General features: G+C 36.7%; 2 protein-coding genes across 6 annotated transcripts in view; both read right to left on the reverse strand.

Moving 5' to 3' along the window:
* The window catches only part of myo1f (myosin IF), a 30,882-nt gene extending 13,753 nt beyond the window's left edge, over nt 1-17,129 (reverse strand). Inside the window, exons 1-9 of the mRNA XM_008415146.3 lie at nt 16,034-17,129; nt 6,808-6,936; nt 4,219-4,308; nt 4,023-4,117; nt 3,188-3,275; nt 3,006-3,095; nt 1,802-1,933; nt 1,553-1,687; nt 59-191 (exon numbers count right to left, since the gene is read on the reverse strand). Of these exons, the coding sequence (XP_008413368.2) occupies nt 59-191; nt 1,553-1,687; nt 1,802-1,933; nt 3,006-3,095; nt 3,188-3,275; nt 4,023-4,117; nt 4,219-4,308; nt 6,808-6,936; nt 16,034-16,036 (895 nt within the window). The 5' untranslated portion in view covers nt 16,037-17,129. The remainder of the gene's footprint in view (nt 1-58; nt 192-1,552; nt 1,688-1,801; nt 1,934-3,005; nt 3,096-3,187; nt 3,276-4,022; nt 4,118-4,218; nt 4,309-6,807; nt 6,937-16,033) is intronic.
* A 1,366-nt stretch (nt 17,130-18,495) lies between these two features.
* The window catches only part of adamts10 (ADAM metallopeptidase with thrombospondin type 1 motif, 10), a 74,921-nt gene continuing 69,669 nt past the window's right edge, over nt 18,496-23,747 (reverse strand). For all 5 annotated transcript variants that reach the window (XM_017306395.2, XM_008415144.3, XM_081606134.1 and 2 more), the window contains 2 exons: nt 23,283-23,448; nt 18,496-22,231 (listed from right to left, as the gene is read on the reverse strand). In XM_017306395.2, coding sequence (XP_017161884.2) covers nt 22,122-22,231; nt 23,283-23,448 — 276 coding nt within the window. In that variant the 3' untranslated portion in view covers nt 18,496-22,121. The remainder of the gene's footprint in view (nt 22,232-23,282; nt 23,449-23,747) is intronic.

Genomic DNA, 23,747 nt, shown 5'->3' on the forward strand with positions numbered 1-23,747 from the left:
TATGTGTATTGTATCAAAAATGGTTAATGAGCGTGTAACAGCTCAGTGTTATACTCACAGTCTGTGCTTTCCACCTCGCTCTGGTTTCCGGCCTCGATGAAGCTGATGTTGCCCAGATGGAGGATACCTGCTGTGATCTGCAGCACTTGAGCCTGGATGTCACTGGGGATGCCGATAACCTGCATGGCTTCCTGCAAATGAGCAGCAGCTCAGTGGTGAACACAGATAATAATAATGCTAAAAATAACAATAACTTCATTAATAAGGCGCTTTCATACATTTACAGGGAAACAATTATTATTATTTTAATTTGCACATTTATTTTGTCACCTGGAACAACAGTTTTGTCTACTCTGATTATGAAACTTCTACATAACACTACATGTTGCCTAATTTAAAGAAAAAAACAACAAAAAAACAGTAATTATTTGACATTATTTCACTTATAATACCGAAAATGTCTCATTCCACTGGCAGATTGTTTAATTTATAACTAATATTACTTTCTCACCAATATTAAGGGTGAGAAAGTTGTTTTATATACTTAAAACAAGCTCCTATATCTTGCTGAAAAGTTACTTTTAAGTTACTTTTGTCTCATTTCAAGTGAACTAAGATACTTAAACGTGAAACTAAACCAAAATATTTAGTAAGATTTAGCTGTTTTTTTTCCTCAGTGTTTTTAATTCCTGAAACATGGGCACTTAAACGAGTCAAGTATCTTACTCCTATTGCAGCCTGTCTCAGACTGTGGTTCCCGGACCACGGGAGGTCCGCGGGTGCCCCCTAGTGGTCGGTGAGGTACTGCATGTAAATTAGCTTACCAAAAGATTGTGGTTAAAAGTAATAATGGTTAAGTGACGTAAAACCAGGTCACGCCAACAGTGATTATTATTTTAATTTAATTTAAAATGATTTATTGGTGAATAAATACAATAGATAGATACTACAGAAGAGGATTAGGGACCTGGAAAATATTATTTAGACTTTAATCTCATAATTCTGAGATTAAAGTCAGTTCTTTTTTTGTTTTTGTTTGTTTTGTTTTGTGGCCTTAATCCTCTTCCGTCAAATACAATTGATGGAAATGAGTGAATACTTTTTATATGTAATGAAGATAATTTTTGTTTCTGCCAAAGCAACTTAAATCTATTTTTATTTACTTTTAAGTCACAAATAGCCCTAAAATGACATTGATGGAAATAACACTTGTAGTGAAGAACTTGTTTTTGTATTTCCATGTTTTTGATATTATTGGAAAACCTACAATCAAGACTTTAAGAATTTGTAAATAACTCAAAGCGCCCTCGACTTGTTCATGGCCAGTTGCATTTATAAAACAGAACCACTTCTCATTAGAATAGTACTTTAACTTCAGGGTGGGTATATTTAGATGTTGTGTTATTGCGGGGACACCTTCACGTTACGTGATCTGTGAGTGTTTGTTAAATGGACCTCTGCACAGTTTCTGCTCGTTATCTTTGTCTTCAGTGATGTGACACATTTTACCAGATATTCCACAGGAGTGTTTGTGGTTTTCATGAGTAAATACCATCGTCTCAGAGAAGTCTTTGCTGTCGTTGGTCCCGTCAACCTTGTAGGTCCCAGACTGGTTGAGGTAGTAGTAGTAGTCTGGAGTCATGAGGCCCAGGCTTTCTTTCTGCTGTGCGTTGGCGCCCTCTATCAACTGGAAGCAGACGGTGCAGGAAAATGGTCAAGCATGTAACTTGTTCTTTGTTGCAAATATATTATCAGAGTTTAAATTGGCTGCTGTTTTGCACTGTGCTGTTTCGCCTCTGACCTGGTAGTAAATGTGGAAGTTCCTCTCACTCTCATTCTGGCTCACCACCCTCGACTTCTCCAGCAGGAAGTTAGAGATTTTGCCACCATCTGGTTCCCCACCTCTGCTGAACTGAATCTCAAAGTATTTTCCCTGGTAAACACAAAATCAGTCGTTACACATATTGTTTTGTGTCGCTGGGATCGGAAATGCACCAAGCTCTGCAGCAGAAACAGAAATCTGCTTTTTTTTTTTTTTTTAAATATTATGAGCGAGAACGCTAAGTGCATGCATGAAGCTGCAGTGACCCATAAACAGACTTTATGATGCTTCACTGAGGCTTACAGGAAATTTCACAAGCTAAAGCTGCACATGTGGAAGTTGATGTGGTTTAATGGTGTGAAATTAGCGCATTAGCATTAGTGGTGAGAAAGAAGTGAGTCAAGTCGAGGGGATTTAAAGAAAAAAATCCCCTCAACACAACCTAGAGGCGTACCTCTAGGTTGTGTACTGGGGCCACTATTCTTTCCAAATGTCTTTCTTTGTCAAATTCAAGCATTTTAAGCATTTAATAAAATTTTTATCACTGCCATGCAGACAATCCTTGTGTTGGAGACAAGGATTTTTAGCGTTTTGTAACCAGAAATCTTAACAACTGGCATTCCAGGCTTAAATAAATATACAGTTTGTGCAGCAGCTCCACATGTATTTCAGGGAATTATTATTTACAGAAATGAAACCGAATCAAGATCAATCCGGTTTTAGTTTGGTATGTTTGAAGCCAGGCTACGTTCTGCAGGCATTAAACCAATTAATGTTCTGCGTATAGCTAAAGCTAATGCTAAAGCTAACTGAACCAACATTACTTGTGTTGTTTTGAACGTCTCTGTATTTTGGGGCTGCAGAAAAACAAACTTCTTTAAAAAGTTCTTAAAGTGTTTCTTTCACATAAAAAAATACAATTGTTTAAAAAAGTATGCATAAATTTTTTTTTAAATAAAAACATGCAAATAAATTCAACAAAATAAAATATTTTAAATAATATAAAAAATATGTTCTGTAAATATAAAAAGACCCCATGAAGCAGAATGTATTAAACTGATAAAACTAATCACATAAGTACAATTTTGAAGCATTAAATATTTTGAAGAAATGTGAGGAAATACATGCGACTTCCTGGCTCGTCTTGTGTCAGGTGATGTTTGAGAAATAAAAGCTCACTTACAAAACGACTGGAGTTGTTGTTTCGGACCGTCTTGGCATTTCCAAACGCCTCCAGCAGAGGATTGGACTGTAGGATGATGTCTTTTACGTGCTGTGACGCATAAACACCGGTTATTTAGAAACAATTACTAAGATTTAATTTGAATCAAACATAAAACACATGTTGTTTGTTCCTGTTTCTACCTGCACTTTGGATCCACCTCCAGACACTTTGGAAATGTAACCCATGATGTATTTGGCAGCCACCGTCTTTCCAGCTCCGCTCTCCCCGCTAGAACAAAGACACAACTTTTAAGTTATTCATGTAATTTACTTTTATTAAAGTCATCTGAATCAGTTGGGGTTAAAGTTAATATCTTCTTTGACATTTAATGAGTGAATTTCAGATTCATCTGGTTAGTCTTTTTCTGTAATTATCCAAAATTGCAGGTCATATTTTAGCCCATCTCCCCATGGCGTACCTCTAGGTTGTGTACTGGGGCCACTATTCTTTCGAAATGTCTTTCTTTGTCAAATTCAAGCATTTTAGGCATTTAATATAATTTTTATCACTGCCGTGCAGACAATATATGAGAGATCTCTTAAAGCCTCAGCCACATTTTTAATATAAAAAACAGCATGGAAAAAAATAATTTACCTAAATGAAGAAAATACCTCAAATCCTTGAATGTTGGATTATTTCTTTGCTGCTTTAGCCGTCTATGCTACATCTACAACCAGGAACCTTGCTTCGTGTTTTCACCAAAGTATTACTTTCGGTAATAAACTGATGCTTTTCCAATAAATGCATCAGTTTATGATGTCTTCTCAGCTATTTTAATTGCTTAAACAGATTATAATCAGCTTTAAAAAGCAGCAAAAGCCTGATTTATTTCAAATTATTTAAAACGTTTTACCAGGTTTTCTGATTTAAAGTCTTGAAAGCTGCTAAATGAAGTCAGTTTTACTTACTTAATTCAACAGAAAAGAGGAATTGACATTGAAAACGATATCAGTTTGAGAAAACTTGGGTTTTCACCTGATGATAACGCACTGATTCTCGCCGTCGATCATCATGTTTCTGTACATGTTATCTGCCAAGGCGTAGATGTGTGGCGGGTTTTCATACTGGGCCTGCAGAGAGACAGAAACTGGGGTAAAGAGTAGCAGGAAGAGGCACTGCACCACAAACACCACAGGTCTGCAGAAGTTCATGTGAAGACGTCTTCACTCACGGCGCCTTGGTAGAGTTCAATCTCTCTGTCAGTGAAGTAGGGCATCTGTTTAAACGGGTTCACCGAAATCAACACAGGGCCAATGTACGTCTGAGGCGCAGAGTCAAGGAAAGCTCAAAAACACGGTTGTGTCTAGCAAAATTCTTGGTGCAGAATGAACCGTAGTCCTATTTTTAAAAAATTAAATATACCTTGAGTTATTTTCTTTTAAAGAAAGTCACAAACATACCCAGATATTTTTGGGTATATCTGGGTATGTTAGATATACCCAAAAATATATTCACTCGCATTCATTCGCATGCGAGTGAATCAGAATAAAAGTGGAATATTTAATCCTCCCATTTTGTCCTGCGCCTACACTCTCACAATGAAAAATATCTTTATTTTATCTGACATTTTCCTTCTCTGAAGGAAAAGATAATTAACATAATCACTCTAATTTTAATGCTGCAAAGTACACAGCAAAGTATAATAATAATAACAACAATAATGCATTTTATTTGTCAGCGCCTTTCAAAACACCCAAGGACACTGTTCAACATTGAAAACACAAATTAAACGGTAAGAAAATGGATATGAAAACATAAAATAACTAAAAAAATAAAGTGAGAAGGCTAACTTGAACAGAGAGTCAATATTACGGATGTCAGAATATATGAAAAATAACGTAATGCACTTTTATCTTGTTAATTTTTTGTTTTGGTAAAAAAAAAAAAATCCCATAAATAAATGAAAGAGTCTAGTAGCACAATGTAAGTCAAAGTTGCCAGCTAATATTTTGTGGCTTGTAAAGCAAATTTATCTCAATTGCATCTGCAGTTTCTATCTGATGACCATCAGACATGTGCAAGAGACACAAGCTGAGCGACACAATAAAGTCAAATAGAAAAACGATATTTAGTCAGGCTGTCAGTAACTTCGTCTGAGTCAGACCAGATCGCCTAAAAGTTTCCTCTTCAAATTACAGATTTTGATCTGGGGATAATTAGGATAAGCTGATTCTTAGTAATGAAAAATAACAGGGAAAAAACTGGACAGTTAGACGTATTTCTGTGAATAATGTCAGCGTAATTAACTCTTGCAAAAAAAAAAAAACAAGTCGCTTCCGTTTGTTTTTTTCTCATGCATGTGGAAGAAATGTGAATTAGAGAAGCACCGATCCACTTTCAGTATCGGCTGATACCGATCCGATTCAGATAAACTGTGCTGAATTACTTAAAACTTAAATGTATTTTCTAACTCTGCACCAGTACCAATAGCTTCAAAATCTTGGTTAAGTATGCAAAAACAATTCAAATTTAATTTATTCTATCAGTGCAATGAGGACTACAAGAGCCAATATAAAATAAATAATAAAGAAAGACAAAAGCAACAAGTCGACTATTTTGGTCAAATTTGTGACAAATAAACTGCAACAAACTTTCTTTCAAAGGATTCAGGAAGAATTTCTAATAAATATAATGTAACATAAATAAAGCACACAATTAGACTGAATCGACACCGATACAGATGTTAATATTGGATCTGTGTATTTTTCCTTTGATCGTGTGAACTTTTGATTTATGTTATTCCTTTTTTTTTTTTTTTACATTTTACTGAATTTTAAATGCATATCTAAAGTGATCTAACGTGTGATTTGAATCTCAGAGCTATTCTTCTTATATTATACAGAAACATGGATGTTTGCAGTCAGCTGACAGGCTGTAGGTGGGGGAAACCATCAAGTGAAGTCATGCCGTCATTCTTGGATGATCTCAGTGTTTCCTGAACGCTTGCAGCTCTGACCATAACAGGTCATAAAATCAACTCGCTTCCTGGTAGCTAAAAAAGTCCAGACATCAAACCTGTCGAGGAATAAACAAATATACACCAATTCTCTGCCTTCAAAGTGAAACTGACGATTGATTTAGTAGCAGAGGAAGATGCCTGAGTGTTTGTATTTCATGTAAATGAGCTAAACTCATTTGAGATCCCCAGCTTTGATAAAACTCAGTGTTTACGTGGTAAATGGCATCAAATTGAGACAAAAAAAAAGTTTTTTACTCTTAGAGAAGAAGCTTCATCATAGACTTTGAGGAAACGGCCTTGCTGATTTCCCAACAGCACGGTTAGTTAAGCAAAAAGAGTAAAAACTTAAACACGCAAACATGCAAACTGTTTCTAAAAAGTTTTAAATTCGTCCCATCAGGCTAAAAAGAAAACCTAATCAAAACAGCTTTTACCTGAGATTTAAACGACTATCCATAATTATAAATAATAGATACAAATCATACAAATCTGATTGAACGTGAATAAAGTTCGACATTTCTTTTGGTTGCTTTTTCATTGTTAGCATAAAGTTTAGCTGTGCTTTGAGAAGACGGAAGTGAGTCTACTGACAGTAAGGAGGAAGAGCGAATCTCTTGTTTTTATGACCATATATGTTTAACCGTTGGGCTGTTTATGCTTGAGAGCAGAGTGATGCATCAAATCCAAGTTTATTTCTATTAAATAATCATCAATCTGATGAGTCATTTAACTTATCTAAGCTTCATTTAGTAAAGCTAAAACTCTGATAATCTGGTAATTATCTGACCGCTTGCAGGATACAAAAATGTAATCGTCCATGTATCTCTTCTTGAGGTTTTCCACGATGGCGTCCTCTGTGATCTTGGACAGCAGGACCATGTCGTCCACGCCGCTCTGCTTGACATTCTGACTCTGCCAGTGGTACTTCGCCTGAAACACAGAAATTTAATTAATTAATTAATTTAGAAAAAACACTTTTTTTTATTAAACAAAGAGCATCTTTAAAATTATTCTAAATGAGTAAGTGGAAAGACCCCTCTGAAAATCAGCTTTTTTCATGTTTCCTCTGATATTTTTGATCATCTTTGGAAGGCCTCAAATTAAAAAATATTTTTCTAATTAAAAAATAACTTGACAGTGTAAATGAAAATGTGTCCCTGGTTAATTGGGTGAGGTCAGTTTTCTAGAAATAATTATTTGGTTTGACAGTATTAAGTTATAACAACTCACAAATGAAGATTAAACTATCAGAACTTTTAAAAAAACAATGTTTAGACAAATTTTCTCTTGATTAACTTTGATTTCTTTTATTTAATTTCAGCAGGCGAACCTTCGTGTTCAAGTTAAATCTTCTTCAAATGTTTTAGAAAAGCAACACAAATTAAACTCTTGTGCTTTGCTGACAGCCGGAGTCTGTCTCATGTGTCGAAACAGTTTGTTCTTCAGTTTCTGGTCAACAATTACCAAAACCTTTAAAGGAAACGCTTTATTATATCTGCCCAATTCTAACAGCAGACAGAGGATCCTGTTTCTTCATTTCCTTATTTGTTAACCATAAAAGGTTAAAACCTGTCACAATGTTTACCACCTAAAAGTTTCAGAACAAGAAATAAATCTGAATATCCACCAAACATAACCGGAGCCAAAAGGAGTATGAAAGAACATTTTTGGTACCATGATTTCTGGACTACAAGACGCTTTGAAAACTGCGGCTCAGACGATGATAAAATATAGATTTTTACCGATGGGTTTCCAAAAGCTGAACTTCATGAAGAGGATGGCACAAGCTCAAAAACTATTATTATACGCGATAAGAGCGACAATGAAAGAGAGACTGAGGAAGTGTCTATGAGGCTGATCGACTGTGATACTGAAGAAGACAACTTTAGTGGTTTTAGTAGCAGGAAAGATGAAGATAGCAATCATTAAAAGTAATTCTATTTCATTAAAAGTTCACATTTATGTCAGTGGATGCGACTTATATAATGTCCCCTCTTTCGTTTAATAAGGAAATTAACTCCTTATTGAACTCCAATTAACCACAATAATTTGTTTCAGTTTACACCTCCCTAACATCTGACCACTGCCAGATCTGAAGAAAATTCACTCAAATACAACCTGTCTGTTGATCTGTAAAATGTGCCCTCAGCTAAAGAATATATGAGAATCAAAGTTAATGGGTGTTTTCACACCTAATAGTGTGGTATACTAGGTTCAATTGAGGACCAAAAGTGCAACATTTGTTACATTTTCAGCTGGGAAGGTTTGCTTTCACTCTACACTGCGTCAAACAATCCAAGCTAATTGAAACCTCTGTTCTTCCCCTCGCCTGTGGTGGCGCTGCACCAAAAACCACTGAAGCAAACGACATGCGAACCTCAGAAGAAGATACCAGCGCGACTTCCATCTTCAGAAAATGCAAACAAAGCATCAGATTTACCTGTTGTAGGACTTCTCTCTTATTTTTGCTAAAATACAACGAGACATTTGTCCCAGTAGCCCTTGATTCAAGCGTGCTCGTGTTTGTTTTGGTTTTATTTACCCAGAATGCCCTGCGCTACCGTCGGCTTCCTGCTTTTGGGGTGGTTTCCGGTCCACTTGTATACACATATGAAATAGAAATGCGTCAGTTTGTTTTTTTGCTTTTTTTTTGGTCTGATTGCACATTCACACCTCCCTAAAACGGACCGGACTTTCTAGGCGCAGGGCATTCTGGGTAAATACACCCAAAACAAATGCTTGTGTCTAGATGATTAAATGGCTTGTGTTTTTTTAAGTCAACACAAAATAAAAATCCTACACCACTAGAATCTGACGCTATTGTTTATATTTTGTGTAAATGTAAACAATACATTTACAACAATAGTGGAGGGAATTGTGAAGGGAAAAAAACTGTCATGAAGTTTTGCTTATGTTGTCTTTTGAGTGATTTTTGGTGCAGCGCCACCACAGGCGAAGAGGGGAATAGGTCTTTCAAAGGGAGTGTGAAAGTGAACCACACCAGCTGATAATATAATAATTATTTCAATTTTGATCCGTAATCGAACCGAGTTTATCACCCTTAGAGTCAGTGTTCCTGATTCATCAATAAAAGAGAGACTGGGCAAAAATACCATCAATGGGAGAGTTACAAACTGACCAAAGAGCAGAGGCTGATTCCTGAAGCCATTATGATAATATTCTGTGAACTGACGAAAAAAAATCTGAACAATTTGATGTGTGTGTCCTGGTATAAAACCATTAGAAAAAGAAGCATCAGACCCACCGCAGACATTGTGGTAGTGTGAAAGTCTGGAGCTGCAACAGCAAGTTCAGTCCAGAACGGCTCAAAAATAACAGTTCACACGTTTTGGATCAGCCTCATCAAGGTTTTCACAGAAACCCAATTGAGACGCTTTGGATATAACATTAAACTTGTTCATGCTTGAAAATCCTCTGAATTATAAAGGATTTTCTGTAAAACTGTACAGTTTTACAGAACTGTACAACAGTGGCCCACTGTTTTACAGTGGCCCACTGTAAAACAGTGGGCCAAAATTCATCTAAGGTTTAGTAAAACACTACTACAGATCTGGAGGGGAATTACCTTTTCAATTAGGGACAGGTTTGAAAAACCTTTTCCAACCTTTAGAGAAAAAAGAGTTTCGTAATTCGTCAAGTTATGTTTGTTTGATGATCTGAAACATTTAAATGTGACAAAAGACCAAAATTATGTGGGGGGTTGCAGTTTCACAGCAGTAAAAAAAATAAGCAGGCAGGAAGATTAGGAGGTTAATAAGTGGAAATTAAGGTCATTATTATTAATGACCTGAAAAAACTTAATTTGAAAAAGTTTAGTTTCAAGTCGTAAATTGTAAAAAGATTTAAAAAGCACTTTTAAAGCTAATTATATGAAATCCTGACATTTACGACTGCTTTTTACAACCACTGTTGAAGAAAGTATGAATAACAAATTCTGACATAGTTTGATAAACATCATTAGATGATGCAGATCAGCACTAAACGCCTGTTTGGCATCTTCACAGACATTTGTTGAAAGCAAAACTAGTTGTGGTTATTGTTGCAGGAAACTGAGGTTGGCTGCCAGGCAACAGGCTAAAGAAACCCTAAACAGGTTTTTTTTTTACTTGGACATTGTTGAAAATAAACGCCACAATTGTCCAACCGCAGCTTTTACTCTGAAACCTTTTAAATAATCTGAGGTGCCATCTTCTAATCCATCTGACCTGGTGTTTGACACCTTACATTCACATGAACCTTTGCTTTTCCCCAAAAGAAGCTGGTCTGTTTGATGTGTGAAGCTACTCAGGGTTTGTCGCTGGCAAAATGTGGTCTGTGGTCAGAGACAGAGTCTGACGTTGACATGCAAGAAGCTCCCTGCTGTGGTGTTTCATCATCAGAGTGATGAGAGAAAGAAGTTCAGACGTTTACTCACATTTTAAATCTTTAAAGCAAGATCATAGGGTAATTTTAATAAAAGACGAGCACTTCTTGTTTTAAATATCATGCACATGCACAGCTCAGGCATAATCAGTCTGCTTCATTACATTTTCTTACATAGCAACACAGGAAATGTTAAGAACAGTCACTCAGTTTGTATTTTTAAATTTAAAAATCCCATGATACACGGAAATCACACTTAAAGAATGCTTTTGAATTGAAGCCAACTGTTACTGCTTGTTGTCTAAATACAACAAAGATTTCTCAGTAAATTTGAAAATGTTTCTTCTGTGCATCGCTTATAAACAGGGGAGATTTGGGACATAAAGCTCTGAGCCCGCTGCACTGAACCCCGCTGAAAACTTCCTGGTTATTCCACCAAATGTTGATTTCTGAGTTAAAACATTAGTACTGTTGTTTCTAAATGAATATAAATGTGTTTGTTTTTTTTGCATTATTTGAGGTCTGAAAGCACTGCATCTTTTTTTTAATAATTTTTGACCATTTCTCATTTTCTGCAAATAAAAAGGTTTTTTTTGCTTGTAATTTCAGACATGTTGTCAGTAGTTCATAGAATAAAAGAACAATGTCCATTTTACTCAAACATATACCTATGAAGAATAAAATCGGAGAAACTGATTATATCAAGTGGTTTCTTAATTTTTTCCAGAGCTGTAGGTAACATGGCTCTCTGCTCAGGGCAGCATTACTGGGGGCTTAAAGAAACAACAAATTATAGGTTTGGTTTATATCAAACCTAACCAAAACTAGTGCCAAACTACTTTTCTGCATCATGTAAGCACTAAATATGTGACTGCGCACTGCACACGTTTAAGATGGCGTCTGATTCAACAAGTCAGTGCGAAATTTCACTGCATTTTGTAGGTTCTTTGTTTATCTGCTTGCTTGTTTGTTTGTTTTAAAGACTTAAAGTGTCTTCTAATCAACCTTAAAAAACTACAATACTTCAAATTCAAAAGTACTTTCTTGATTCCAAATGGAAATTAAATGTTGCTGTAACTCGAAAGACTTTACTGGTTATCTGTGTCATTTTGTTGTGGTTTGAATTAGCTTCATCTCTTTATTTTTATGTTTTATATATATTAGTACTGAAACTTGATGATGATGATTCTTCAGGGTTATTGTAATCTGAGATGGCTGTCGGCAAGAAAGATCTCCTGTAGCCGTCTGTATTCCAGTGAATTTGAAGAAGCCTCTGACTGAAGACACTGTTTTTCTTCAGTTCGAAAGAACAAGCCTGAGCTCCCACCTGCACTGCTTGCGTCAAAGGAGAGAGAGGTCTTCTCCTCAAAGTTTGCCTTCACGCCCACCACCACTCTAGTTTCCTGCCTCCCAAAGAAAAACAAGAATGTAGTTCTTCTGAGCACACTGCACAAAGACGGCGACATTAGTCATCGTGAGGACAGGAAGCCAATCATCATCCTGGAATACAACCGCAACAAAGGAGGTGTGGACAACCTAGACAAGGTGATTGGAACATATAGCTGCAGAAGAATGACCGCCCGCTGGCCCCTGGTCATCTTCCACAACATCATTGATGTGTCCTCCTACAATGCCTTTGTGATTTGGAGAGACATCAACCCAACCTGGATGTCTCGTAAGCACAACAAGAGGAGGGTGTTCCTGGAGCAGCTAGGAAAGGCACTTGTAACTCCACTCATTGAAAGAAGGAAGCATGTCCCCCGCACAGAAGCCTCAGCAGCAGTTGTGAAAGCTATTCAGAGTGCAGCAGCTCCTGATCAACCTGAGGATCCATCTACCACAGCCACTTCCCCAGCTAAGCCAAGTAAGAGGAAGAGATGTCAGTTCTGCCCTAAAAAGAAGGACTGTAAAACACATACTGTGTGCTGCAGGTGTAAGAAATACATCTGCAAAGGCTGTGCACTTGCATACTGCCCTAAATGTGCTAATTAATTGAATGGGTTATGTTATTTTTCATATTTTTGTATTGTACATTCTCTTAAATTGTTCACTGGAGAAAAGTAGGAGAAAAGAAAATGAGTCACTGAGAGGAATAAAAATGCATTCAAAACTCCTTTTTGCACATTTTTTTGTTTTCTTAAGCTATAGAAATTCAAGTGGAGAGGGAAAACTCAAGTATTCACACATTTTGTGGTGAATGACAATATACAAGATGAAATTTGGTGTTTAAAATTCAATTAAGCTGCTTATATTGGGGGTTTAGTGACGGGTCATTTTGACCCGGAGGACTCAGGGTGTATTCAGAAAATAAGGACGACAGGAGGGTTAAAGTGTAGAGTTGCATCAGATGGTTGTTTGATTTGACTTTATGGCTACCGCCCACCTAGATATGTAACCATTTTCTTACAACTGTTCCTTGAACGAAGACGATTCAATTCAATACAAAAATACTTTATTAATCCCAAAGTGAAATTAAATAAATTAATTTCCTCTTTCTCTCTCTCGTCGCCTCATTTTCAGCTGTTGCATTATTTCAGTTTCCCCAATGTTTATCAGGCTGTTGTAAACCAACCTGTTGCTATGGTTACGCATCCTGGCAAAATAGCAAAAACGTGAATAATATTGCAAAAATAATCAGTCCAACTACACAATATCCAAAAAAGAAGGAACAGTTGTCCAAAAAGTTATTTTCCTCCAAGAAAGCAGAAATGATGAGAAAAAAAATGAAAGCACAGATCTACTCCGTGTTACTTTCTCATTTTAAAGAGTGCCAAGAGGCTTACGCCTCAATATATCAAATCATATTATTCACAAAACAGAAATTAATAGTTTACTAAAGTTAGTAAACTCTCAACATAAACATTAAAAATGCTTCAGTTGCATTTATTTCACAGAAATGTCCCAACTCCGGTTTTTGAGAGCTGCTATTCTGCAACTTTTAGTTGCAGCCCTTCTTCAATGCACCTGAATCTAATGTCTAAATCTCCTCATCATCATGTCTATCCAGCTCTATAGAGACAACCAGTCATGTATTGGATTCAGGTGTTGGGGAGAAGCAGCCTTCAAGGACTAGAGTTGAATATTGGTTGTATAAAAGTTTCTGGATTAAAGAACTCATTTGGCACATTTGTAGAGAAATTCTCAGTTCTTGCAAACATTTTCGAAATCTGTTGTTTGCTATGTGAATTATCTTGGCATCATTTGATTCTTTTTAGCTTAGATATTTCTCTCTATAACCTAAACTTTTTCTTCTTAAGTGCTTTGAGATAATTTTTGCTGTAACTTTGCTCTATAGCTTCTTCCCAGGTGCAAAACTAAACAGTGAGACAACATTTTGTTTCCATGCTCCTCAGCTCTGGAAAAATAAAATCCTAATAATCTGAAAAGTGCAGAAACTATTGAGTCCAGACTGAAAACAATATTGCAACTTCTGATCAGTCTCACCAATTACATCATTATCCCAATCTCAGATAAGTGATATCTATGATTATATTTTAACATGTTTCCTTTCATGCTACGTTTTAAGGTTTGTTCTTTAATAACCCCGAATGTGAATGTAAAAAAAATCTTGTTTTTCCTTTTGTAAATAAACTAAATTAGATGTTTTAATCAGGTGTTTGATTATTGCCGTTTTTTCAGTTCATGCCAGGGTTTTAATATCCAAGTATGGAATTGGCATGATCTCCCTGGTTTATGCATGCTAGCTTAGCTGTTTATACATGTTAGCTTAGCATGTACAGGCACAGAAATCTTCTTTCTCCCCTTTGGCTTCCATTTATACTCAGAACTGGGAAATTCTAACATCCCAGTCAGAAAAATCAACTGGAACGCCTTCCGAAGTCGGAATGTCACTGGGAGCAACTCCGACTTCCCCCAGTGAGATGGACTTTAAATATGGCCGCTCCTGGCATCAACTGTACGAAGCTGTGGCGGAAACCAGTTTTATTTTACAAGGCACTCACTCAAACGCGAGTCTAAAATCAATATTACATGTAGCGCTTATATCTCTAAACTAAACAAATGAAAACTGTTGCTAGCTTATTGGAAAGTAAAGCTTTAAATGTTTGTTAACGGTTCTGCGAACAATAAGGTTCCCATTCCGACTTCTCTAGCCTAGAACGTTGTTTCGTCGGGTCTGACGTAAAATCCATCTCCCAGGTAACTGGAACGCAGCGTTACTTCCGCTCTACGTTGTTAATGTCACTTCCTGTTTTGCTGAATCTTACTGTCGTTATTTTCTGCCACAGTTAATCTCGTTGTGTTGTGGATGAGAAGCACCAATTTGGTTGTTTGCTAACCGCTAAAAACACCGAAGAAGAAAATATTGTTGCGTGATTGACACAATTCATTCAGTCTTGACTGAAGATTTTGACTTTTTCTTGGTGACTTTGTCTTTAGATATCTTAGCAAATCGTGTCTTGCCGTTTGTTTTCTCAGGAAAATTTGGTCTTTGTTGATGTTATTATTGGATCTGAATCTACCTCCTTTTGCATGATATTAAAGTTTTATTTGAAATATTTCAGTCATCGAAGAAATCAGACATACAGTAAGTTCAAACTTTTTAGTGATAGAATCAACCTACATTTTATTTTGCTTTGAGACATTTATTCACTTTGATCTTAAAAACTGATAATTGAACTTAAAAAGAGAAGCAGAGACTGGAACTTCACACACAGTTGCTCAAATAAAGACCTTTCAACTTCCTGAGAGCAGATGTCATTTCCATCATTTCTTTTTTTTAACCCAACAACTTGTGACAGATTGTCAATGGCAATCAGGTCAGCTATGACTCTTATTTTGAAAGGCTCAAAGGCGACATTGGAGGCGGCAGAAACAGTGAATTTGCTCTTTTGGATGATCTTTAAGAGATTGTGTGTGTGAGTCACAGGCAGCATTTTCAGGAAGTGTTGTGACAGAAACTACCGGCCTCTCCTGTGAGTCCACTTCCTCCTCTCACCTCAGCCCTGCCTCTTGTGAAACCTGCAACCTTTGTACATGCTCTGGGGTCTTTTCCTGTTGCGGCCCCCTGGTGCATTTTTGCCCCAAAGAGTGCAATGAATCCCTCAAGGCAACACAATAGATCGATATGTGTATACTTATTGAACCAAGCTGGATTTTGGTGTTTATTTTTGAATGAATGCAACACTTAAACCCTAAATCTTCTCTTTAAGTTTGTTCTTTGTGTACAAACTGATGCTTTAATATAAAATTCAACCTTAAATACATGAATTAAAGCAAATAATTTCTGTATTTTACAGCTTTGAGCTTTAGTCTCAATAAAATGGCTCGTCATGAAAAAGGGGAAACTCATTCTGCTACTGTGAAGAGCTGAATCTCAACAGAGTTTTTAAGTTTAAACACCCCAACACATCACTGGTCATGTAAAGATGAAAATTTGACTCATCTGACACCCTCATGTCGTATAAACAAAAGCTGTTTTACTTCAAATACAGTTGGTTTAATTGTTTTATCAGTTTTAAAGCCATCAAACAGCTCATGAGCACTTTTCTTACTAAAAAGGCTGTAAAAGTTAAACTTTTTGTTTGCACTTTGTAGATAAAATCTGAATGCGGATGTCAAAGTTACACACCTGAGTTCACACAAGTCAAAGCAGCTCAGAGGATATGAAAGTGGGGTGCTTTACCATTGTTCCTGTGGGCCTCTCCTCCTCAGGCGTCCACCGTCCAGAGAGTGTGTGTCGGCTGTGTGTGTGCGCCGCTAAAATCCACGGTTCGACCTCGTCAGACTGCGGCCATCACCCAGGAGAGGCACAGCCGAAACCAGCAGCAGGCGCTCGCACTGCAAGACCTCCAGCAGAGCTGTCACAGCTACTTCCTCATACTCCCACCGGCAGTGTGTGAAACAAGAACTGAACACACACACAGTGATGCACACGCTCACCGCACACTGCAGAAAAGCTACTTCTGTATTTCTGTCATGCTCCCTGCAGCCAGGGAGGATTAAGTAATGACCGGTGTGTTGGCTGCAGCTATCAAAGCGGCGCACCAAAATTAGTCCGTCAGATTCTTCTGGGATGAGCGGAGGAAAGGTGCTGGCGCTGAGGGATAATTTTCTCTAGTGTGCTGCCAAATGATGATGGGTGTTTTGTTTGAGAGGTGCTGACTCCACCCAGGCTGTGGTTGCTTCACGCAGCCTCCACCGCCCTTGATAACCGATGGGTTCAGGAACAGAGTACAGGAGAGCGTGTGGGTGTGCAGGTGACAAACAGGCAGTTTTTGGTTTGTTTTAGTGCTTCTTGAGTTGCATCCTCCTGCATGGCCGCCTGGGGTTGGAGTCACTTTCTGACAGCACTTTATCATTTAAATACGAGTCATTTTTTACGATTGTAAGTTAAAATTTCTGAATGTTTCTTTGCAAACATTAATGTTTCAGATTCTTTGGAAAGCCCGTTTTGTTTTTCTCCTCTGCTGGAACAACACTAATTAAGGAATGATCAACATACAATCTCCTATATTTGGCTGAAAAGTGACTTGTAAGTTAGTTTTATCTTTTTACAAATGCACCAAAATATTTGCACTGGGAACAAGACATAAAAACTTTGTCATATTTAGTGTTTCTGCAGTGTAAACAGTTTGTTTCTGCTTTGTGTCTATTCTCCCCGTTTCTCGTGTTGCCGCCTCCCTTCCTGTGCTGCTAATCTCTCTGGGTGGAGCTGCTGCGCCTGCTGCACTGATTCATGCACTGACTGCCATCTTCTCACAGACCCAAAAGCTTTTTAAACATTTTAAAAGCCAGAAAACCTAAAAATGTAATTGCTTTTACTAGCAGATGTAGCTCTTGAAAGTCATCCTTCCTATGTGTCACAGTTAAATGTCAGTTAAGGCTTTTTTAAATTAAAAAATAGCACATTACTTAGTAATGATGACATGCAGCACAGTGAGAAGTGAATATTCAGCAATGCGGCTTCTTCTTACAGTCTTACTCCATTGACGGGTCGGTTCAGCCTGAATACGAGGGGAAAAAGCAGAAGTTATTGCTTCATTTTGGTTTTTCCGTGAAAACAGGCTGATTCTGAAATAGATGAGCGATGATGTAAACCGTCAGAGCAAAAATCCGTCCCAGACTGAGAGCAGATCAGCGCTCACTTCCTTAAATCAACAAAAAGTTTAATCAATCTAATGCTTCCTTTAAAGGAAAGAAGTGGATGTAGCGCTGAACAAAATGCATGAACAAAACAGAAAAAATAACAGCAGTACTATGGAGATACATCAGTGACATATTTAGTTTTTACTCTTAGTGAAGATCTAAATTTGCTAAACCGTATAATGAGACATATTATGTGCGAAAAAGATTGATCTCCCCGAGTTACTGCAGTGATCTGCTCCCGGTCAAAAACAACCAATCAGAAGAAGGAGGAGGGTCTTAGCGTAGTCAATCAACCCCATGTAGGTGCTGCTAAAGGTGCTAATGGTGCAGAAATGATTTACTGTTACAGGAGAACCGTTTATCTGCAGTTAAAATGGGCTGCAAAAAGCATTATTAGCAGGGATTCTATTAAAGTGTCATTTTCTTTATTTTGCATTAAACAGCATTTTTATTTAAAAAAACATGCAAATAAGTTTTAAAATAAAACTAATTTGAGTAAATTTAGTTAAATTTGATCATTGCTTATGTTTTATCCATATTTACCAGAGAACCAGCACATGTCTGCCATTAAATCACATTTAAAGACATAATTGAGACATTTTAAAATGTGGTGTTATTTTTTTTAAGTCATTCCAGAACAAGTAACTTAAGTATTTAAGTATTTTACTGTGAATTGTTTCCTTAAGCAACAATCTGAGCCCTAGGCTACAGAAACTGGTGAAGAGTTTCAGTTGGAAAGGAAATTTTACATATGATACAAAAGCATGCCACACTTTTCAGATGTTTTTGGTTGTTAAAATGTAAAATCCATAATTTCAGGAGATAAAAATACTTTTGTAAGACTCCTTGTAAGCATGAAAAGTGTGCATCACGCTGGATCACATCACTGCATTCAGGAAACAGGGCCTCTGATTAATTAATGTTTTGATTTTTAAACATTAATTATCACTAAATCTGAGAGATCACACAAATAAATGAAGACATGAATCAAAGAGGACCTCTAGTGGATGAACCTTTATAAACAGCTGCACTTATACACTTCATCACTATACGTCCTACTTTGCAGATCTGTAATATAAAAAAAAAAAGGCTCAAGTTGATTTTTAAATAAAAGATTTTAACAACTGCTTATATGATACATGAGGAACAAACAACAAATAGCACCATTCAAAACCGAAGCACCACCAGAAGTAACGGGAACAAGAGTGCAGCCAATCCCCACAAAGACAGACAGTCACTTCCTTTCTTCACAGAGAAACGTTTGAGTGTTGCAACGAGTAGCTGCTCTAAGTGTTGACTAAGCCCCAGCAGGTCGGAGCGCACAGCGAGCGTCACAGCGAGGCCACGAGGCGCCAGGAAAGAGCTCCGAAAACACTCTGAGGCGGCATTTCTGTAATTTCGAGTCGGAGAAACGCGGTTTATGCGTCACTGAATCCTCTCTGCATCAGATGAGGTCGTACCAAAAGTGGGACACTTCAAGGTCACGATAAAAATAAACTCAGAGTCAATTTCCCCAGAAGAAAAAGAACAAAAAAAAAAAACGGTGTCAGAGTTTCTGACAAAATGCTGTGATTTCTTAATCTCGGAAAAGATTTTGTGAAGGGACTCTGTAGGCCCATTACTTTACTTTATCACTGTGTATCAGATTTTTTATTTACACAGAAGAGGATTATAACCATCAAAATTCTTTTATATAAAATTCAAAGTTTGTTCTCTAATTCTGTGTCAATCTGTCAAAATCCAAATAAATAACCAAACTTTCTTAGGTGTATGTCAACAATTACGTTGTTGACATAACATAATAATAATCACATAACTACAACAGAGTATTAGGGCAGGTAAAAAAAAAAAAGAAAAATCAGTAAGTGTAAGTTTCCACCAAAAAAATCTATGAAAATTTCTAGAAAAAAAAGAGAGAAAATTTCTGGGTTTAAAAAGTAAAACATTTGCTTGAAAAAAAAAAACTCAAGATATTTTTAGATTAATCTCAGAAATAAAAATATATATATATCTGGAAAGTTGCAAGTTTTCAAGAAAAAACTTGAAAATATCTGAAGTATTTTTCTCAAATTTTTCTGAGATTAATCTTAAATTTTCTGGCAAATTTTGGACTTTTCAAGCTCAGCGATTTTCTTTTTCTAGAAAATTTCTGATCTCAATTAAAAAATTTCTGACTTTTTTGACAGAAATGTACTTTTATTTAATTTTTTTAATCTGCAGTGGCCCTAATCTGCTGCCGTACTGAACCGTTATAGGATTTGTAAACCTGCACTTTATCGACACTGAAAGCCTTCCCTGCATTTATTTAGTCTGAAGACTAGATTTGTCTCAAGGTGCATAAACAATTCAAACTATTTTGAAACTATATTTGAAGTTAGAATGTTTTTTTTTCTTCTTCCATACACTTGATTTATGGAAATGATATGAAAAAATCTGTTTTAAATGTAATTTTGTTGTATATTATCCTCATTTTCCAACTAAATGTAGTTTTTATCCCGGTTCAAACCAACCACATCATCATGTTTCATTATTGAACATTTGATGACTCATTGAAACATTTAAACGGCTCCAAAATTACACAAGCACTAAAGTTAAAATAATCATGATCATGCTCCCCTTACAACATACCAAATAAAAAAAACAAGCTGCGATCAGACAAAGCTGCATTCATACCAGAAAAAATACTTATTTGTTTATTTTTGTCTTACAGAATTTATTGTGATCTTTTTAAATTGTATTGACGGTTTTTTGTTTTTCACTGAAGGAATTTTAAACTTTTCTGATCTTTAAACAAAGTGAGCATAAAATGTCTCAAAGGTTAAAGGACAATAAATCACCTGAAATTTTATCTCTGGACACTTTTTAACTGTAAGGCTACAAAAATATAATTTACTCTCCTTTGTTTCACTGAATTTATGGAAAATAAAAACAAACTTCAAAGGTAGAAAATAATATTCAGAATCACAAAAGATGAAATGTGCTCTTAGGTTTGGATATTTCAATTTTTTTTTGTCTTTCACAGGAAAGAAAATGTGTTTTATGACGAGATAATCGTCTAAAATAAGAAATAAGAGCTCCAGAAGCAAGTTATGATGGAATCAGGGCTGGTTTAAAGTTTTAGACAGAGTAGCTGCAGGTTTGAGAAGGAAACTGAAAGGTGGGGGTCATGCCTAAAAAAAGGCTGATAAATGACGCATTTAATTGCTCAGATTAGCTTTCCTGATGCAAAGAACGTGACAGAAATGAGAGGTTGCCTCTCTCCTCTGTTGGCCTCTTCCTGTTGGCAGAGCTGTGGCTCACTGTGCTCTGTGTTTCCACTCAGTATTTGCACCTTTACACATGTGGGAAAAATAAAATAAAACAAAAACTTTACAACCAGGCTGCGCGGAGTGAAATCTGATGTCTGAGACTTCGTGCCAAAGTCTGACGATCCGACAGCCTGTTGTATGAAAACAATTTTCAGTGAAGCTCTGCTGTGTGTTGCGATTTAATGGTGCAGAGGTGATAAACTGTCGGGGAAACTACCCAAATGGCAAGACCGCGGCGTTTTCCACAACTTCCATAAAGACATCAAGTCAAATGATGGGACAAGAAACTCAAAACACACAAGTCCTCCGACTGCAGACGCTTTGTGCAAATCCAAATCTACTCTTACAACTGAATATCTGCGAGGACTCGATGGTTATACTGATATGCAACAAAACGAGGACATACAAACAGTAAGTCAAGTAAAAGCTAACATAAAAATATGTTTTAAAATTAAAGGAGCTAATCTTTTTTACAGCAAAAACACAAAATCCAAGTACTTTGGTCTAGTTTCTAGTGCAAATATCTTAGTGCACCTAAAATAAGAAAATTAACTTAGAAGTATAGAAGCTTTAAGTCAATAATTCCTAAATATTTATGAAATTGTAATTATTCCATAGACAGATCATTTCACTTATACATGGAATAATATCTAGCCATCAGTGGCAATGGAACAAGTACTTTTTTCCCATCAATATTAATAAATTATTGACTTGAAACAAGCTTATATATCTAAGTTAATTGTAGGTCAGTTTTGTCTTCTTTCAAAAGTACTAAGATATTTGCGCCAGAAACTAGACCAAAATTAATTGTAAGATTTTAGTAGTTGTGAGATTTTGTGTTTTTGCAGTGCTGTGGGCACAGATACCGTGAAAATCATTTCCTTTCAAAGTGGATGTTTTAAAAACGTATAACAGGCTAAACATTTAGGCCACTCAAGTAATAAGAAGTGGAGTTTAAGATTACTGAAATCAGTCCCGTAGCCAAAATAAAATGTATAGCACCAAAATATTAAGACAAAGTCAAAGTTTAGAGAGGCAAAGAGAGGGTCAGCTGCTGCCTCCCTCAGTCCTTCCTCTCCAGGTTTCAGCGCTGGACCCTCTCCTCCAGTGGAATGATGTTTGGTCCAGAGATTTCAAATCTGGATTATCAGTGAGGAGAGGAAAACAAAGCACCCCTTTGACTAATTTCAGGATCCGTTTGTCAACATCGACAGTGGACCCCAAGCTTGAACCGACGGAGAAACGGTGAAGGTTGCTGCAGCGAGGCTCAGTGGAAAAGGTTCAGTCTTACTATTTGACCCCGCAACCGCAGCAGCGTCAGTGTCCCTGGCAGGTCTTACAGCACATCTGTCTGAAATATGGCCGGTTGCAGAACTTGAACCTGAGCACCAGGGGGCAGTACGCCACAGTGCTCACGTCTTTACACTCTACAGAGACAAAGAAGGAGAACCACAGCTTCAATAATGTGTTGGACAATCTGATATTAGCAATTTATCTACTCATCTCAGCATATATAATCTTTTTCAAACCACTAAACGTCACAGAGAAAAAAAATTGTTGTATGATAATCCTTTTAAAAACTTATGAAAAACTGTTTTTGATAGATTGAGATTTGTGCCATAATTTAAGATAAGATTATTTCCTCCTGTAGAAAATGGTTGTTAAAAAATAACAGCCTGTGGATTTTGAGGATGTAGCATTTAAATCTTTGATAAAACCAAATGTTTCAAAGGGTTCACAAAAATATAAATCTGTTAACGGACTTAACAATCAAAATTAAATCCGGAAGAAGGAAAAAACAGAATAAATGCTGCATTTATCTTATCTAGTGTTCACTGGGTCAGGTTTTATGGTAGTTCAATTACTGCGGTGGGCACCACTAACTAAAAAGAACCAAAAACAGTTGTCAAAAACAGTTGCAGCTAACGTGCTTCACCAACCGGAAATTTAGCAGAAGCTAATGCCAAAGTGCTAACTTCAATTCAAATTGCATCTGCCCTTGAAAAACTGCAACCCTTGAGCACAAATTTATTTTAGGTGTTCTACAATGCTCTTTCATATTGTATCTATTATTTTATTTCTCTCTACCATCAGTTTTCAATTTTATTCTCTTACATTTGTTTGAAATAAAAAAAAAGAACGTGAGGAGAGGAAACTGATCTACTCTGTATTCGCCCCTTTCAAAATAAGAGCATGGATATAGACGTCTACCTATTTTGGAAAAACTCTTAACAGCTGATAACCAAAACTTCACCACGGATGTTCAGTTTTAATCAACTGATAATCTATGAAGCAGGAATTTATTTAGGGAAAGCTATAAGTGCATTAAATAATTTCAAAGTTAGCTAAAAATGCTGAGCGAAAACTCAGCTTTTCTATTAGCACATTAGCGGAAGTGTGCCCACCTGAATAAATGAAAACTCCTCTCGGTTCGACAGAAAGACAGAATATTAAAAGCACTGAAATTTGGCCTCTGACCTTCTGGGTTCTCTGAGTTGACAGGCAGACTGGCGTCACATTTGCTCTTGCACTGCTGCATGGCGGCGGGTCGCTGATGCTCCAGACACTCGTTGGATGGCTGGCCAGTGTGGGCCAGGCACTGAACCGAGCGCATCTCCTGACCCAGACCACATCTGGCAGAGCACTGAACCACAAAAACATGTTTCACAGAAAGATGATCCCTCAACATCTCAACTTGGTTTCCCAGAAGTTTAATTTAAAAGATAAAACTAACAGTGCTAACAGGAAGACTAATGGCTAACAGGCTTAATCCAATAGGTAAAGAGTTAGGAAGCTTGCATATAATCACTTCCTATTTTTTAATTATGCTCTTTAAAAGCTGCAAGCAACTTCCTGCCATTTCTTATAGTTCCTAGAAAGTTCATTTTCTTCTCTCAATGCCCCCACAATGATTTACTAAAATGTCAAAGTGTCAATAATGAA

This window comes from Poecilia reticulata, chromosome 4 (genome assembly GCF_904066995.2).
Source record: "Poecilia reticulata chromosome 4, P_reticulata-male-v2, whole genome shotgun sequence".
NCBI lineage: Eukaryota > Metazoa > Chordata > Actinopteri > Cyprinodontiformes > Poeciliidae > Poecilia > Poecilia reticulata.